The sequence below is a fragment of the Coregonus lavaretus genome, assembly GCF_964263955.1.
Source record: "Coregonus lavaretus genome assembly, chromosome: 23".
In the NCBI taxonomy this organism is placed as follows: domain Eukaryota; kingdom Metazoa; phylum Chordata; class Actinopteri; order Salmoniformes; family Salmonidae; genus Coregonus; species Coregonus lavaretus.
In genome coordinates, this window is record NC_140010.1 from 41,500,332 (window position 1) to 41,518,911 (window position 18,580).

General features: G+C 42.2%; 1 protein-coding gene across 1 annotated transcript in view; it reads right to left on the bottom strand.

Moving 5' to 3' along the window:
• Nucleotides 1–18,580, bottom strand: part of LOC311150530 (cadherin-7-like) — a gene marked incomplete at both ends in the record, with an annotated part of 132,098 nt that overhangs the window by 102,343 nt on the left and 11,175 nt on the right. Inside the window, one exon of the mRNA XM_084188011.1 lies at nucleotides 3,706–4,000. Within this exon, the coding sequence (XP_084044137.1) occupies nucleotides 3,706–4,000 (295 nt within the window). The remainder of the gene's footprint in view (nucleotides 1–3,705; nucleotides 4,001–18,580) is intronic.

The window sequence follows — 18,580 nt, forward strand, 5'->3', positions numbered from 1 at the left end:
CAATTTAATGTGTTACATGAGCCTGGTTGTGTGGTGTGCTTTGAAAATCAGTTAAAACTTTGTTATTTCAAACTGCTCCAACACTTCACTTTGCTAATATCAAACTTGTGATAAAGCCTGTTTATGTTTAATGAACATTTTGGACATGATCCTAATTAAAACACATGGATGCTAATAAAAGTTGTTTTGCAAATTTATAATTTCTGCCATTCCCAGAATCGGGAACAACAACAAGTTTCAAGCCAGCCCACACGAAAGCTACCACAGACATACAGTTGCGAGATTTGATTGCATGCATGTGTTTTCTCCATTTGCATTGGTATACACATACTCACACACTTCCAAGAAATTGTGCATTCTCCAACATACAATATCAGCATATGAAATGTCACCCAATCACTACCTTGGTGGTTCAACTGGCCTTCAGTGATTCAACTGCAACTCTTTAGCACAATCGATTCAGTAACAAGGGGACCCTTTCAGCCAGCTATAGTGGCTGATCAAAAGTATTGGCAGAGCAGGGTATCTTGGATTCAGTTAAATAAGTTTCCCCTCTGGTCCCTTTCTCCTCGTGATTGAAAAGACCACGTCCTCCTTTTCCTGTTGTTCAATAGCTTCACAGCCGGCTTCTCTTTCACTATGTCTTCGTCAAGGTACAATTCAATGGCTCTCTATGAAGACAAAAGTTTACTTTTAGACGTTTCTTGTATTTTTCCTGCCACTCTTTTTCTTTTTTATGTGTTTTCCCTTTGCCAGCCAATTGTGGCTTCGGAGATATTTATTTCATAAGGGCTACAGAGACGTCACCACTGTGGTACTTTGGTGGCGCTTAAAGGAAAAATTAAAGCACCAGCTCTACTGTTTGGGGGAACATATTTTACTTTCTAATAATTTACCAAAGTTACAGGAATCTTGAGGAATTTTGGAAATTAACAGAAAATCTATGACAATATATTGTAACTTCGGTAATTTATACTTGAATAACTTTTAAAACATGTATTAATATATTGTATTAATTTATTATATCTGTGTCCATATTGTCCCTGAGTTTCTAGTAGATAGACCATGTGGTTCAAGAGAAAATTAATAGCCTAATTAATGAAAAAAGCATCTAACAATGCCATTATTTTCAATTAACTCCACAACTATTGACTGTGTTCACAACTGCCACCAAATAAAAGTGTAAAATAAATATGAAGGATATTTCATGCTGAAACCCTCATATTAAACACCAATGGTATTCACAAAGTTTAATTATTATTTAATTATTTCATATATTTTACATGTGATAAAGCCACACAGAGGGCCAGAGAAAATATGAAATACCCAAAAGGGCCACTAGAAATCTTGTGATAGATTACATAAAATCCTTGAAAGATACCAACATTCTGGTAGTTACTGGTAAACTTAGAAAGTTTCCAATAATATACCCTCCCTTTGCAAACATTTGGGCATTGTGTAGCTCAGTTGGTAGAGCATGGCACTTGCAACGCCAGAGTTGTGGGTTCAATTCCCACGGGGGGCCAGTATGAAAAATACAAATAAAATGTATGCACTCACTAACTGTAAGTCACTCTGGATAAGAGTGTCTACTAAATGACTAAAATGTAAAATGTAAATAGGACTCCTCAGTAAGCAGTATTTATGACTCTTTGGCACAAAGACAATTTATCGTTAAACGTTCTCGGTTGTACAGTAAACGCCCATAAAGTCGTTTGGGGACCTTCCCATTTTGTGTCACAGTGCAGAACCAAACGTGGAGAAGTCATATGCTTCAACAAGACTCTGTTTCCCGAACAATTATTATGTTTGCATACTTGGCACACCAGACATATTTCTTTTTTCTTTTTAAAGGACTGGTAATTCTCACTCATTTTGTATTTTCTTATTGGACAAAGTACATCAAGTAGAAAAGATTAGAGGACAAGTTGTCACAAAGGCTGTGGGCCCGGTTCGAACCCACTCCATCACTGCTGGATGGGTGACCAGATGCTGCTGAAAGTGGTGTTGGAGGGCCAGTAGGATTCCCTCCATCCTCTGGTCTAAAGATCTCAATGCCCCAGGGCAGTGATTGTGGACATTGCCCTGTGTAGCGTGCTGTCTTTCGGATGGGATGTTAAACAGATGTTCTGACTCTCTGTGGTCAAAACATATTATTGTAAGAGGTGATAAACCCGGTGTCTTGGCTAAATTCCCAATCTGGCCCTCATACCCTCATGGCCACCTAATGATACCCAGATTCCAATTGGCTCATTCATCCCCCTCCTCTCCCCTGTAACTATTCCCCAGGTTGTTGCTGTAAATGAGAATGTGTTCTCAGTCAACTTACCTGGTAAAGATCAAATACAAATCTGAATACTATAGCCAGCAGATTTCAGTTTTCTTTCTCCGTGCCATCTCGTTTGTCACAGCAAATTGTCTTGTGAGGCATTCTTGCAGACAAGCTCTTGATCCTAATTACCAAATTAAACAAATCGTTTTCTCTTAATCAGATCCATTTACACTACATTACCAAAGTATGTGGACACTCGTCGAACATCTCATTCTAAAATCATGGGCATTAATATGGAGTTGGTCCCCCCTTTGCTGCTATAACAACCTCCACTCTTATGGGAAGGCTTTCCACTAGATGTTGGAACATTGCTGCGGGGACTTGCTTCCATTCAGCCACAAGAGCATTAGTGAGGTCGGGCACTGATGTTGGGCGATTAGCCTGGCTCGCTGTCGGCGTTCCAATTCATTCCAAAGGTGTTCGATGGGGTTGACATCAGGGCTCTGTGCAGGCCAGTCAAGTTCTTCCACAATGATCTCGACAAACCATTTCTGTATGGACCTGGCTTTGTGCATGGGGGCATTGTCATGCTGAAACAGGAAAGGGCCTTCCCCAAACTGTTGCCACATAGTTGGAAGCACAGAATCATTTAGAATGTCATTGTATGCTGTAGCGTTAAGATTTCCCTTCACTGGAACTAAGGGGGCTAGCCCGAACCATGAAAAATGGCCCCAGACCATTATTCCTCCTCCACCAAACTTTACAGTTGGCACTATGCATTGGGGCAGGTAGCGTTCTTCTGGCATCCGCCAAACCCAGATTCCTTCGTTGGACTGCAAGATGGTGAAGCGTGATTCATCAGTCCAGAGAAAGCATTTCCACTGCTCCAAAGTCCAATGGCGGCAAGCTTTACACCACTCCAGCCGACGCTTGACATTGTGCATGATGATCTTAGGCTTGTGTGCGGCTGATCAGCCATAGAAACCCATTTCCTGACGCTCCCGAAGAACAGTTCATGTGCTGACGTTGCTTCCAGAGGCAGTTTCGTACTCGGTACTGTCAGGTGGATGGATTATCTTGGTAAAGGAGAAATGCTCACTAACATGGATGTAAGCTAATTTGTGCACAATATTTAAGACAAATAAGCTTTTTATGCATGTGGACCATTTCTGGGTTCTTATATTTCAGCTCATGAAACATGGGACCAACGCTTTACATGTTGTGTTTATATTTTTGTTCAGTGTAGTAAGAAAGTTAAACAAAACGTCATCCATGCTACACAGTGTATGCCTATTGCTTGTCACCCACTATGATTTTTTTTTGCAACACTCGATTTCCCAGCGGGAAAAACAGGTTGAAATGAGATAATTCCAACTAGAATCTGTTTTTGCTCAGTTTTGTTAGCTGGGTTGATGTCACTTCATGTTACTCACCCACTGGGGACATCTCGGGGACCCTGGCTGAGTAGGGCCCGTCCAGGAACTTGGGCTCATTGTCGTTAATATCCTGGACCTTGATGACAAACTCTGACTCGGGCTCCACGGGCAGGTTGTTTTCGCGATTCCTGGCCTGAGCCCGGAGTGTGTAGTAAGCCTGCTCCTCGCGATCCAGACGCTTGGTGGCATGGATATCACCAGTGTTCTCGTCAATGGTGAAGATGGAGGTAGCTCCCTGGCCATTGAGCACGTACTTCACCTGCCCTTCACCCTTGTCCACGTCCGAGTGCAGCTACAGGGGATAGAGAGGAGGTTATAATACAAAACAAAACAGCTTTATTGTCCATTTGTCACAATGGAAATTGGTCAACTGCTCTGCTCTCAATAGCCCCCGTCAGACAACTAAACAAACACATTTTGAGGTTGTGGGATTCAGATAGTTATTGAGACAATATCAAAGATTACATTTGAAATGTCTTTGTGTTAATAACACCTCAAAATGGAACCAGTGTCAATGTTGAGTTACTCATATATCAAATTATGAATTCCTGCTTTCCAGTGTCTGTTGGAAAGCAGACTGAACCAGGTTTTCCTCTAGGATTTTGCCTGTGCTTAGCTCTATTCCGTTTATTTTCATCATAATAACTTCCTAGTCCTTGCCGATGACAAGCATACCCATAACATGATGCAGCCACCACCATGCTTGAAAATATGAAGGATGGTAGTCAGTGATGTGTTGAGTTGGATTTGCCCCAAACATAACGCTTTGTATTCAGGACATGAAGTTAATTTCTTTGCCACATTTTTTGCAGTTTTACTTTAGTACCTTATTGCAAACAGGAATATTGGAATATTATTATTCTCTGCTTGAGTGAGGGACATTACAGATAATTGTATGTTTGGTACAGAGATGAGGTAGTCATGTTAAACACTATTATTTCACACAGATTGAGTCCATGCAACCTAAATGTTTACTCCTGAACGTATTTAGGTTTGCCATAACAAAGGGGTTGAATACTTATTGAGACATGTCAGCTTTTAATTTTGTATTAATTAGTAACATAATTCCACTTTGACATCATGGGTATTATGTGTAGGCCAGTGACACAAAATCTCAATTTAACCCATTTGAAATTCAGGCGGTAAAACAACAAAATATGGAAAAAGTCAAGGGGTGTGAATACTTTCTGAATAATCCCTAGATACTGTTGAAATGATTTGATCTGGGTTAGGAAAACGGAAAACAAGACAGCTGGGAATTGTGTGTTAAGATTAAGTCGAGTTGTTCTATTCTTCTTCACATACCTCAGTCTTTGCAGAATCAGCACAATTCAGGAATACATGAATACCAACTGCTCTCCCTGGTCGAGGATATCTTGTTAAACACAATACATCAGCGTACAACATGCTTTACATTTCTCAGGTGCCCTAGTTTTCGGATATCTGTTTTCAAGTAAATGTTTCTGTAACTTCTTATTTATTGAGGTGGTGTACCAACATGTATTTGTGTAGTTCAATATTTTGCCTGTGTACAAACTTAGCTAATTATTACCATGGATTTCATTCAAATACAGCCACTGAATCTCAAGTTAAAATGCTAATATTGGCCAACAAGTCTATTCCAAATCTGACTCCATTTGTGAAGAAACACAACGTGCCACAGTGTTTACCTATATCACATTTGGAATTAAGGAGATTTATAATCAATGCTATTAATAGAATTGCTTTACGTAAAAACTAAAACATAGGCCTATGGGTATCTTTGGGCTTGTTTGCGTATCTCAATGGAAAATAATTATAATACAATCCTTTCATGACTGTAATATGTGTCTGGCAGTGGAGGCTGGTGAGGGGAGGACATCTCATATGGAGTAAATGGAATGGTATCAAACATATATATTTTTTTGGTTTTCATGTGTTTGAAATAATTCCATTCACTCCATTCCAGCCATTAAACTCAATTTTAGCCATTATTATGAGTCGTCCTCCCCTCAGCAGCCTCCACTGGTGTCTGGAGATTGAAAAAAATGCTCCATATAATTTCAAACAGGAAATCTATGTTGCCCTTCTCCCTCTCTACTCACCTTTACCCCGTCTTTCTTTCCGTCTCTACCCATCCACCCCCTCTCTTTCTCTCCCTCTGTTTCCTACAGAGAACAACTTTTTCTCTGGCTGAGAAGCTTTATTTAATTTCGGTCTCTTGAGGCACCTGGGTCACAAACCAGGCTCTTCGCTTTTTCTCCCCTAATATTGAAACCATCATACTTTTCAGGTCCTCAGTCTAGCCCTCTCTAGACTCAGGAGAATGAAAATAGAGTTTGTGTGTATGTATGTGTGTGTGTGTGTGTGTGTGGTTTTACTATCCTTGTGGGGACCAGAAGTCCTCAAAAGGATAGTAAAACAAGCTATATTCGGACAAATGGGGACATTTCGCCGGTCTCCACAAGGAAAAAGGCTATTATAGGCTTAGGGGTTAGGGTTACAATGAGGGTTAGGGTTAGAATTAGGGTTAGGGTTTAGGTTTATGGTTAGGAGTTAGGGTTAGGGGTTAAGATTCGGATTTTGATAGTAAAACAAATGTTTATGTGTGTGTGTGTGTTTGGGGGGCATGGTTGTGTTTTGTTCTGTGCTCTGCTCAGTCATTTGTGTATATACAGTACTGAACCAAGGAGAAAAACACAGAAGTCCATTCCATATCCGCCCTCCTCTCTACGGGCAAAGGCTTGCAGCCCCAATAACAAGACGGTCTCCATGGCACAGCTCAATGCTATTTTCTAAGTGACTGCCCGCAGCTGCTTAAATTACACTATCCCGGTGAGGAATGAAATAACTTCCCTGGTATTGTAGTGCCACGTTTTCAGCCAAACTGTAATGTCTGGCTGTGGCTGAATTTAACAGTATAACTGTTTCTGCTTTAGTTTGCTTTAGTTTCCAGCCATTCTGTTATTTGTTCAAAGTTGCTCAAGGGATGTTAGAGTTGGATCAGTTCCGTCAAAGCTAAAATAACTAGCAGCCATTGTCCCTAACAGGTAGATAGATACCTTCAGTTTTCCGAAAATACGGCATGCTTGCAAGGGCTATAGTAGTGTAAACTAAAACAGGGAATGTACAGTGAGGGAAAAAAGTATTTGATCCCCTGCTGATTTTGTACGTTTGCCCACTGACAAAGACATGATCAGTCTATAATTTTGATGGTAGGTTTATTTGAACAGTGAGAGACAGAATAACAACAAAAAAATCCAGAAAAATGCATGTAACAAATGTTATAAATTGATTTGCATTTTAATAAGGGAAATAAGTATTTGACCCCTCTACAAAACATGATTTAGTACTTGGTTGGCAAACACAGAGGTCAGACGTTTCTTGTAGTTGGCCACCAGGTTTGCACACATCTCAGGAGGGATTTTCTCCCACTCCTCTTTGCAGATCTTCTCCAAGTCATTAAGGTTTCGAGGCTGACGTTTGGCAACTCGAACCTTCAGCTCCCTCCACAGATTTTCTATGGGATTAAGGTCTGGAGACTGGCTAGGCCACTCCAGGACCTTAATGTGCTCCTTCTTGAGCCACTCCTTTGTTGCCTTGGCCGTGTGTTTTGGGTCATTGTCATGCTGGAATACCCATCCATGACCCATTTTCAATGCCCTGGCTGAGGGAAGGAGGTTCTCACCCAAGATTTGACGGTACATGGCCCCATCCATCGTCCCTTTGATGCGGTGAAGTTGTCCTGTCCCCTTAGCAGAAAAACAACCCCAAATGTTTCCACCTCCATGTTTGACAGTGGGGATGGTGTTTTTGGGGTCATAGGCAGCATTCCTCCTCCTCCAAACACGGCGAGTTGAGTTGATGCCAAAGAGCTCGATTTTGGTCTCATCTGACCACAACACTTTCACCCAGTTCTCCTCTGAATCATTCAGATGTTCATTGGCAAACTTCAGACGGCCCTGTATATGTGCTTTCTTGAGCAGGGGGACCTTGCGGGCGCTGCAGGATTTCAGTACTTCACGGCGTAGTGTGTTACCAATTGTTTTCTTGGTGAATATGGTCCCAGCTGCCTTGAGATCATTGACAAGATCCTCCCGTGTAGTTCTGGGCTGATTCCTCACCGTTCTCATGATCATTGCAACTCCACGAGGTGAGATCTTGCATGGAGCCCCAGGCCGAGGGAGATTGACAGTTATTTTGTGTTTCTTCCATTTGCGAATTATCGCACCAACTGTTGTCACCTTCTCACCAAGCTGCTTGGCGATGGTCTTGTAGCCCATTCCAGCCTTGTGTAGGTCTACAATCTTGTCCCTGACATCCTTGGAGAGCACTTTGGTCTTGGCCATGGTGGAAAGTTTGGAATCTGATTGATTGATTGCTTCTGTGGACAGATGTCTTTTATACAGGTAACAAGCTGAGATTAGGAGCACTCCCTTTAAGAATGTGCTCCTAATCTCAGCTCGTTACCTGTATAAAAGACACCTGGGAGCCAGAAATCTTTCTGATTGAGAGGGGGTCAAATACTTATTTCCCTCATTAAAATGCAAATCAATTTATAACATTTTTGACATGCGTTTTTCTGGATTTTTTTGTTGTTATTCTGTCTCTCACTGTTCAAATAAACCTACCATTAAAATTATAGACTGATCATGTCTTTGTCAGTGGGCAAACGTACAAAATCAGCAGGGGATCAAATACTTTTTTCCCTCACTGTACATGTGAAATTACTTAATAACCTGTTTCCAATACATTTGGAATACAAATACTAATGTATTTGGGAACTAAAAATGCTCTCCAGACAAGCTTAATTTGACCTGTATTGGCGCAGCTAAATAATCCTGCAGCAACAGGATTTGAACGTTTAGTCCATTTCTAATTGCCATATATTTTTCAACTGTTCTGTAATGTTTCGTAAAAGTTCTGAACCTTTCTATTCTCATAGTCTCTACAGATTGTAAATTAAATATGACAATTTTTACTAAGAGTATTATTATATTATTGATCGATTGACTATGACTTTTCAGATCACAAGAAACAAAGGTTTGTGTTTGACAATATAGAGAATTGAAAAAAAGGGCCGTCACGTCAACTACCCAACCGTGTGTTAGTGTGTGTGTTCAGTGAATTTACCTATATCACGAATCTCATCTGCATTTCCTGCGGCACAGGGAAATTATCTAGCAACAAAAGGGTGATCAAATTAAAATACATCTGTATGGAGAAGTGGCTGAGATTTCCTAGTTACAAATGTCTCTCAGTTCAGGATCTATCCCTTTAGGATGCTCAGGTCCTCAGGATGTTGCTTTTACCAATGTCAGAAAAGAGCTGAGCACACAAAGTCCACACGTAGTATGACCCTTGTGGCTCATGTCTGTCATTCTTCCAAGGCTAGTGGGCATCTCCTATCATTCCACAGGACAGACAAGCGCTAGATATCACAATGTCACATCTGAAGACAATATCTTTTCTACCTGATGTCAGACATGCATCTACCCCAATGCTCTGTTGCTGATGACTGGGATGAATGCAGGGGCAGATTTCAGGAGCAGGACAAGACACCCTCTTTTTGACTGATGACTGTTATAAGGGCATATATGATTATAATGGTCATAATGCTTCTTGACAGTGTCATAAAGTGTATTTTCTACAAGTTATTAAAAATATTATTTAAAAAAAAACATGACTAAAGATTTCATTACAACAACAAAGGATTTAAGAAACAAACTTTCAAATATAAGGATTCTTGGCTGGGAAACAAATTATTTGAATAAATATGGGTTTTGACACTCTTATATAGGTGTCATAACCATCCATAAAAAAAATGCTATATATGTCACAACAGCTGTAAATATATGGGTCATGACAGTGTTATGACCATACTATGTCAGGTTATGACAAGTTTTCTCAGCTGTTATGACATATTATGGCATGGTTATGACCGTGTCATAACGTGTTTTGTCACTGGGTGTAGAGTAAAGTGTTACCGTTGTATTATATCTGCCACAGGGTATGTAAACAACAAACAATAGATTTCTGAATATAGAACAATTGTGTGAATGTAAATCTAGACACAAACCCGCCACTGTGCAAGGAGAAACATCACATCGGACAAAAAAATGGTTGAGCCAACTAATGTTCCCACATTATTTAAACACACTGAATTAACATAATTTTTGACTGAATTGGAACATTTCAATTCATTTCCTGAATTGACAGAATGGAAATCGGAATTGACCCCAACCCTGCTGTAAACACCTAGTGCCCTCAAATGTTCCAAAGATGGCCACCTCTGAGTGGTGACTCATCAACTCCTATATTGTCTAGACATGGCGCAGGAGAAGATGGCTGCCGTTTTACAGTCCTATAACCAGTTGTGCTATTATGTGTGTTTTTTCGCGTTATTTGTAATTTATTCTGTACATAATGTTTCTTCCACTGTCTCTTATGACCAAAAAGAGCTTCTGGATATCAGGACAGTGATTACTCACCTCCATATTGGATGAAGATTTTTTCTTCAACGAGTCGGACGCGAAGGATATCCTACAGACACCCGACAAGGCCCAAATCCCAGTCATTTGTGTGAGAAAGAGACGGAGATATCGTGGACGTAGGTCGGGGTGCCTTGTAAGGATCTGATGGCGAGCGAGTAAACTGCCTCATCCATCAATCCTATTAGCCAATGTTCAATCATTTGAAAACAAATTGGACGACCTAAGATTAAGGTTATCCTACCAACGGGACATTAAAAACTGTAATATCTTATGTTTCACAGAGATGTGGCTGAACGACGACATGGATAACATACAGCTGGCGGAATATACGCTACATCGGCAGGATAGAACGGCTGACTCCGGTAAGACAAGGGGTGGCGGTCTGTGTATATTTGTAAACAACAGCTGGTGCATAAAATCTAATACTAAGGAAGTGTCAAGGTTTTGATTGCCGGAGGTAGAGTATCTCATGATAAGCTGTAGACCACACTATTTACCAAGAGAGTTTTCATCTATATTTTTTGTAGCTGTCTTTTTACCGCCAAAAACCGATGCTGGCACTAAGATTGCACCCAATGAGCTGTATAAGGTCATAAGTAAACAGGAAAATGCTCATCCAGAGGCAGCGCTCCTAGTGGCCGGGGACTTTAATGCAGGGAAACTTAAATCCGTTCTACCTCATTTCTACCAGCAAATGTGCAACCAGAGGGAAAAAACTTTAGACCACCTTTACTCCACACACAAAGACGCGTACAAAGCTCTCCCTCGCCCTCCATTTGTAAAATCTGACCATAACTCTACCCTCCTGATTCCTGCTTATAAGCAAAAACTAAAGCAGGAAGCACCAGCGACTCGGTCAATAAAACAAGTGGTCAGATGATGCAGATGCTAAACTACAGGACTGTTTTGTTAGCACAGACTGGAATATGTTCCGGGATTCTTCCGATGGCATTGAGGAGTACACCACATCAGTCACTGGCTTCATCAATAAGTGCATCGATGACGTCGTCCCCACAGTGACCGTACGTACATACCCCAACCAGAAGCCATGGATTACAGGCAACATCCGCATTGAGCTAAAGGGTAGAGCTGCCGCTTTTCCTAACCCGGACGCTTCTAAGAAATCCCGCTATGCCCTCCGAAGCACCATCAAACAGGCAAAGAGTCAATACAGGACTAAGATTGAATCGTACTACACCGGCTCTGACACTCGTCGGATGTGGCAGGGCTTGAAAACTATTACAGACTACGAAGGGGAGCACAGCCGCGAGCTGCCCAGTGACACAAGCCTACCAGACGAGCTAAATCACTTCTATGCTCGCTTCGAGGCAAGCAACACTGAAGCATGCATGAGAGCATCAGCTGTTCCGGATTACTATGTGATCACGCTCTCTGTAGCCGATGTGAGTAAGACTTTTAAGCAGGTCAACATTCACAAGGCCGCAGGGCCCGACGGATTACCAGGATGTGTACTGTGAGCATGCGCTGACCAACTGGCAAGTGTCTTCACTGACATTTTCAACATGACTGAGTCTGTAATACCAACATGTTTCAAGCAGACCACCATAGTCCCTGTGCCCAAGGACACTATGATAACCTGCCTAAATTACTACCGAACCGTAGCACTCACGTCTGTAGCCATGAAGTGCTTTGAAAGGCTGGTCATGGCTCACATCAACACCATTATCCCAGAAACCCTAGACCCACTCCAATTTGCATACCGCCCCAACAGATCCACAGATGATGCCATCTCTATTGTACTCCACACTGCCCTTTCCCACCTGGACAAGAGGAACACATACGTGAAAATGCTATTCATTGACTACAACTCAGCGTTCAACACCATAGTGCCCTCAAAGCTCATCACTAAGCTAAGGACCCTGGGACTAAACACCTTCCTCTGCAACTGGATCCTGGACTTCCTGACGGGCCGCCCCCAGGTGGTAAGGGTAGGTAACAACACATATGCCACACTGATCCTCAACACGGGGGCCCCTCAGGGGTGCGTGCTCAGTCCCCTCCTGTACTCCCTGTTCACTCATGACTGCATGGCCAGGCACGACTCCAACACCATCATTAAGTTTGCCGATGACACAACAGTGATAGGCCTGATCACCGACAACAATGAGACAGCCTATAGGGAGGAGGTCAGAGACCTGGCCATGTGGTGCCAGGATAACAACCTCTCCCTCAACGTGATCAAGACAAAGGAGATGATTGTTGACTACAGGAAAAAAAAGAAGACTGAGCACGCCCCCATTCTCATCGACGGGCTGTAGTGGAACAGGTTGAGAGCTTCAAGTTCCTTGGTGTCCACATCACCAACAAACTATCATGGTCTAAACACACCAAGACAGTCGTGAAGAGGGCTTGACAAAGCCTATTCCACCTCAGGATACTGAAAAGATTTGGCATGGGTCCTCAGATCCTCAAAACGTTCTACAGCTGCACCATCGAGAGCATCCTGACTGGTTGCATCACCGCCTGGTATGGTAACTGTTCGGCCTCCGACCGCAAGGCACTACAGAGGGTAGTGCGTACGGCCCAGTACATCACTGGGGCCTAGCTTCCTGCCATCCAGGACCTCTATACCAGGCGGTGTCAGAGGAAGGCCCTAAAAATTGTTAAAGACTCCAGCCACCCTAGTCATAGACTGTTCTCTCTGCTACCGCACGGCAAGCGGTACCGGAACGCCAAGTCTTGGTCCAAAAGGCTTCTTAACAGCTTCTACCCCAAGCCATAAGACTCCTGATCAGCTAATCATGGCTACCCGGACTATTCGCACTGCCCCCCGCTACCCCACCCCATCCCCCTCCTTTACACTGCTGCTACTCTGTTTATTATTTATGCATAGTCACTTTAACTCTACCCACATGTACATATTACCTCAATTACCTTGACTAGCCGGCGCCCCCACACATTGACTCTGTCCCGATACCCCCCTGTATATAGCCTCCCTACTGTTATTTTATTTTACTGCTGCTCTTTAGTTATTTGCTTTTATTTTTTACTTATCTATTTTTTACTTAACACTTTTAAAAATGTATTTTATCTTTAAAAAACTGCATTGTTGGTTAAGGGCTTGTAAGTAAGCATTTCACTGTAATGTCTACACCTGTTGTATTCGGTGCATGTGGCAAATAACATTTGATTTGATTTGATATATACCCATGGCGTATGTACAGATAGAGACAGCCAGGAGGAGACAGCCAGCCAGCCAGGCTATCAAAGGCTGTGTGTGTGTGTGTGTGTGTGTGTGTGTGTCTGTATGTGTGTGTGGGTGGGTGTGTGTGTATGTGTGAGTACATGTGTCTGTGTGTACGTGTCTGTCTGTGGGTGTTCATGTGTGTATGCATCTATCAAATACAATATATTGCAACAGTGATAAAGGGAGACAATTGAACCTGGCTATCACAAGCCTCCTCGTTTGGTGAACACCAATTATGGCAGCGAGATTACAAACCCAGCTCGTTTCAGACGTGCTAACTTATTGTTCATCTGTTTCACTTCCTGTATCGCAGCTAACCCCACATCTCAACCGGCCCCTCCGTAAATGTCACCCGATAAAGGAATATGGCGTTGTGGTGCCATCTCGCCTGCCAGCACACATTAATTACCAGTCTCTGACTGCTGACTATTTTCCTCCCACAACGAACGTCCCTGTTCTTCAGCACATAAATCCTCCTATCAAATCAGGGGTGTCGAAATGCATGTCATATCTTGAGTGATGGGCTTTGGCCCGCAACACTCCCGGACAGTACATGGGATTTTGTTTGGACAAATTAAATTATAGCGGCTGAGACCGAGAGCTGATGGATGCCGTACAGATGGCGGCTCTAATTCAATACTTAAGACTCAATTATCCCTCTTTATTTAAAGGACGTTGTATGGGAAAATGTGGAAAAGTTCACCTTATTATAAAAATAAGAAATAAACGCTCAACTCCATTTCTATGTAATTGCTAAGTATTTACTAAAGTGATATGTAACAACAATTTTGTAAGTGTAGTAATAACAGTGTCACTATAAGAACAACTTAATGTAAAGTGTTATCCTTATTCTCTCATGGGAGAGGTGAAGAAGTTACTATAAACAACAACCTTATGGTAGGGTAAAGATAAGCATGCTAGCTTAGTGAGTATGAAGTTATTTTTGAAACTTTGTGTCCCAGGTCCGGCAGACAGGAATACAATACAGATGTAATTCATGTAACAGGTTTCACTAGCAATGATTGCATTATGTGCTTGCCTTAGTTGACACACTTATTGTAAGTTGCTCGGGATAAGAGTGTCTGCTAAATGACTAATATGTCAATGTAGCCTCATTCCCATCATGAAAATAAAGCCTGGGTTATTGGAAACATCTTAAAACTGCTCTAACAGTAGTCCTACTATTGTTATAACCACTGGTCGAAGCCCTGTTCAGAAAGGTACAGGGGAAGTTCAAATTAAATTACAGTTTCGACAATGTCTCTGCCTACTTGACTTACATACAATCTCTCCCTTTATAGGAAACAAATAGAGACATGACCAATTGAATTGTCTATCTCCCAAATTCATTTTACAAGAGAGCTAGCAGAATAACAAAATAGAGCTGTGTTTCAAAAATGAATCGTTTGTCAGGGCACTGTTCACTCTTATGCAGGGCAGAACAACAGCTAGACTATTTGCAACGTTTTGAGATAACTTAGTAATGAGCATGGGGAAGCTGGGAAGCAGTTGTTGGATTTTGGTATCGGCATCTGAATAGGGCTGCTGTGTACCAGTCGGTAGGTTTGCCTCCTTATTGGCGGTATTAGCATACTCTGTCATTCATGAATGGTTCTTATGGATAGAAGTGATCTTATCCCAACCCCTCGGAGGCACTGTGTGTAGATCTGAAATAATTTGATAGGTATAAGCAATATGGTAGTAGCTCCATCTTTCCCTCGGATTGGCTAGGTGGAATTCTCACTGTATTACGTATATAGCTATCTAGTTCTTGTTTTACATTGAAACTGTATTTCTTTGCAGAGTATATGCTTTCCATCAACACTAGCATGTATTCAAACACAGATCCTGATATATATTTATTTGACGCATCTGTGTATACAGCAAGCATCCGAATCCTTTGTGCCTTAAAAATACCCTAGAATATACGCCCTCAGCTTATTGTGTTGTGGAGGAGAGGGGCAGAGAGAGAAAGCAAGAGTGAGAAAGCGACCCTGAGCAAGAGATTCAGACAGCAAGAGAAAGAGAGAAAGAGAGAAAGAGAGAAAGACAGCGAGAAGAAAGAATGCTTGACATTTCATCCTCCTCTCATTGTCACACTTTTAAGTCTTTGTTCATAACATCTAACAATAAACGACAGATCCAGGATGGGAATTGGCTCCCGCCTCCTCCCTCTGCTCTGAGCTCAGGTGCAGGAGAAGCGCCTCCACATTTCATAATTTCTTTTTCTGTCTGTTGGAGAGCCTCTCATCCCTAAAAAGACAGGACAGAATGCCTATGGTAATTAGGAATGCCAATATTTGAAAGATCCAATACAATTACACCAGCTCACCTCCAGGTGCTTAGCTGACCTGGATTCAAATACTATTCAAAAAATGTCAAATTAAGCTGGGCTTGATTGAGCTTGCTTAACGCAATGGAACTAATAGAATATTCACAAAACTGCAAACCCTGCCAATTTGGCACCCCAGGCAGGCTAAAGCAACCATTCAAAGTATTTTATTGATTTAAAATAGTATTTGAACCCAGGTCTGGTTCTTAGAGGGGGGGGGGGATTTTATTCGAATTTGATAGCTTTGAATTGACTCTTGTATGTTTGCAGTCTCATTGCCCGAAACTCCTTTCTCTTTTTGAGTTACATTTTGGGGGGTGAATGAATGAACGCCTCAAGAGTGCTAGCTATATAAATGCAAATTGTATTGTATTGCTTTGTGGTACTGCTCCATTCAAGAGAAATCGCGAGCTTTTTTCCTTTTATCATCTTCATTAGAATCAGCGATGTCTGCTCATATCGTTTTCAGCACATAAAGAGCTCTGCTGGCTTAAATGAAAAGAGATGTTCATGCCACAGCCACCAGCCCATCTACCTAATTATATGAAAGGCAGACTATTCATTTTCTCCATTATTAGTGTGTGTGTGTGTGTGTGTGTGTGTAAGTGTGTGCATGTGCATGTGCATGTGTGTGACACAGATACTGTATGTTGTGAGTATGTGTGTGTGTGTGTGTGTGGGTGTGTGTGTGTGTGTGGTGTGTGTGTGTGTGTGTGTGTGTGTGTGTGTGTGTGTGTGTGTGTGGTGTCTCTGTGAGAGAGAACGGCTGTTGTGGGGTCGCTCGGAGGCGAGCCCGGAGAAAGCGCTGGTGATTGCCAACCTGATGACTTTCATCTGCTGCGCTGATAAATGGCCGTGGCAGAGCAGCCCAGAGACTGGGAGGGAGGGGAAGAGGGGGATGACAAAGAGGCGTTACCCCGCCTGGGGAGGTGAAGTGCATGTCCGGGGTGTTTTTGGCAGCGTGGTAAACAGGAAATGCTAAAAGACCACAGTGGCGGCCCAGTAGATTCCCCGACGCTCCCAGCGAACGCTCTCCTCCTCGCCTGCAAAGGATCCACTCCAATTAAACCCGGATTCAAAGGGCTTCGCCTTAGGAGAAACCCGGCAAACAAGGGAAGGATAGGGGAAAATGCGATCGGCTCAGGTCAGCATGCTCCGGGTCGCTCCATGCTGTGCTAAAGGAATCTTAATAGTGTGGAGGCGGAATCGTGTTTTTGTTCAGGCCTATTGCACAGGAGGCAGTGGACTTAAAGTACCAGTAAATGCTGTGACTATATAAACATCAACACGTAAAATACACAAGTTTGACTTAGTGTTTGAGATTGATCGCCACTTTAAAAGTGACTAAAGGTTGGCTTTAAAGTCCCAAAAGGAAATACCCTTAAAGGCCCAGTGCACCCATTAACTGCTACGGACCCTGGCTCCACGCTACCATGCTATTCCACACTAAACAGGCCACATCACTTGTTAGCAAGGCACTGTAAAAACGACCACCCCCTCAGCGACTTGAATATTCTCCTGCCACGCTCATCCATAATAACTGGCGTCATTCCTTAGCGGAGGGTGCATATTTTATTGATCGCGGCGCAATATCAAACCCTGCTTCGCCTGTTTTATTAAGGCTGCAGCCCACCGTTTACATATTAATCAACCTCTGACGAGGAGTCACTACGGACACTGATTCCAGTCGCCTTGCAATTGGGTAGTCAGATCGGTATGGAGATGTGGAGTGGTTCAGAGACTCTCTTGGTCTTGGTGGCTGCTTTTATGAAGTGGGGTACCAGCATTGGGAATGATTCATATGATTAATTGAGGCATATATGGCCAATAAGACAAATGACCTTACAAGCACGGAAGGTTGTCAGTCTGAAAATAGTAGTAGTGATAATTCAAGTTAAGCAAAAAGAACATAGTACTGTATAACAGGCATATCAAATTGTTGTCCTAGCACCGTGATATATTGCTGTATTACAATAAATAGATACATTAATAAACAAATAAATAAGCTTGAAATCCGACTGAAAAGTGTTCAAATAGAATAAAAACAACAGTTTACTGAAACTAGGTGCACTCCTTCTCTAGTTATGCTTTTGAACTTTCATAACAACTTATGTAGATTGGGGAAATGGCTTAAGAATGATGTCATACAATGGTGTACTAGAGGGACGTGTGCATGTGTCTCTTAAGTACCCAATCAATAAAAGAGCCTGAAACGAAATGGTTCCCCAAATAGAATGTGACATGACATTGGTGAAAATCACAGATCCATTTTGATCTGCCGTTTTCCGTCAGTCATGAGTGTCAACATTAGTTTGAGTCTACTAGGTCCAATAGAAAAATACATGACGGTGTACCATGCTGGTCTAATTTGTGGAATTAGAAAATTCCACGAGTGAAAGCGAATGTCTCATCTTTGTAGTGTGAAGAGCTCTAATTATTATTGTAGATAATATTCATACCGGGAGATTCCATTGCCTAATACCGCACTCACATCTGTCCATTTTCAATATCCCCCCTCATAGTGTGGGGGACACTCGTCTCTTTTGTGGCTGAATGCCACCAAGACTCAATCCCCCCCAATGTGCTTTGTGATTATTCTGACTAAGCCTTAAAAGAGCCTCTGATTATGAAGCAGGACGACTATATTTAGGTTCTTACTTCGGTAAAACTTTTCCTAAAGCCTGCAGTTATAATGCATTGTAAGACTTGTCATGAGCATGTGTAACCCTCTGATAATGTATTTTAATCATGTCATAATGACCCTGACTATATACCACCCATTTTGAGTCAGTTAAAATGAAGTTGACCCAGACTCCATGACCAAACAACGTCACTGTCGAGCATGACCCGACTGCCTCC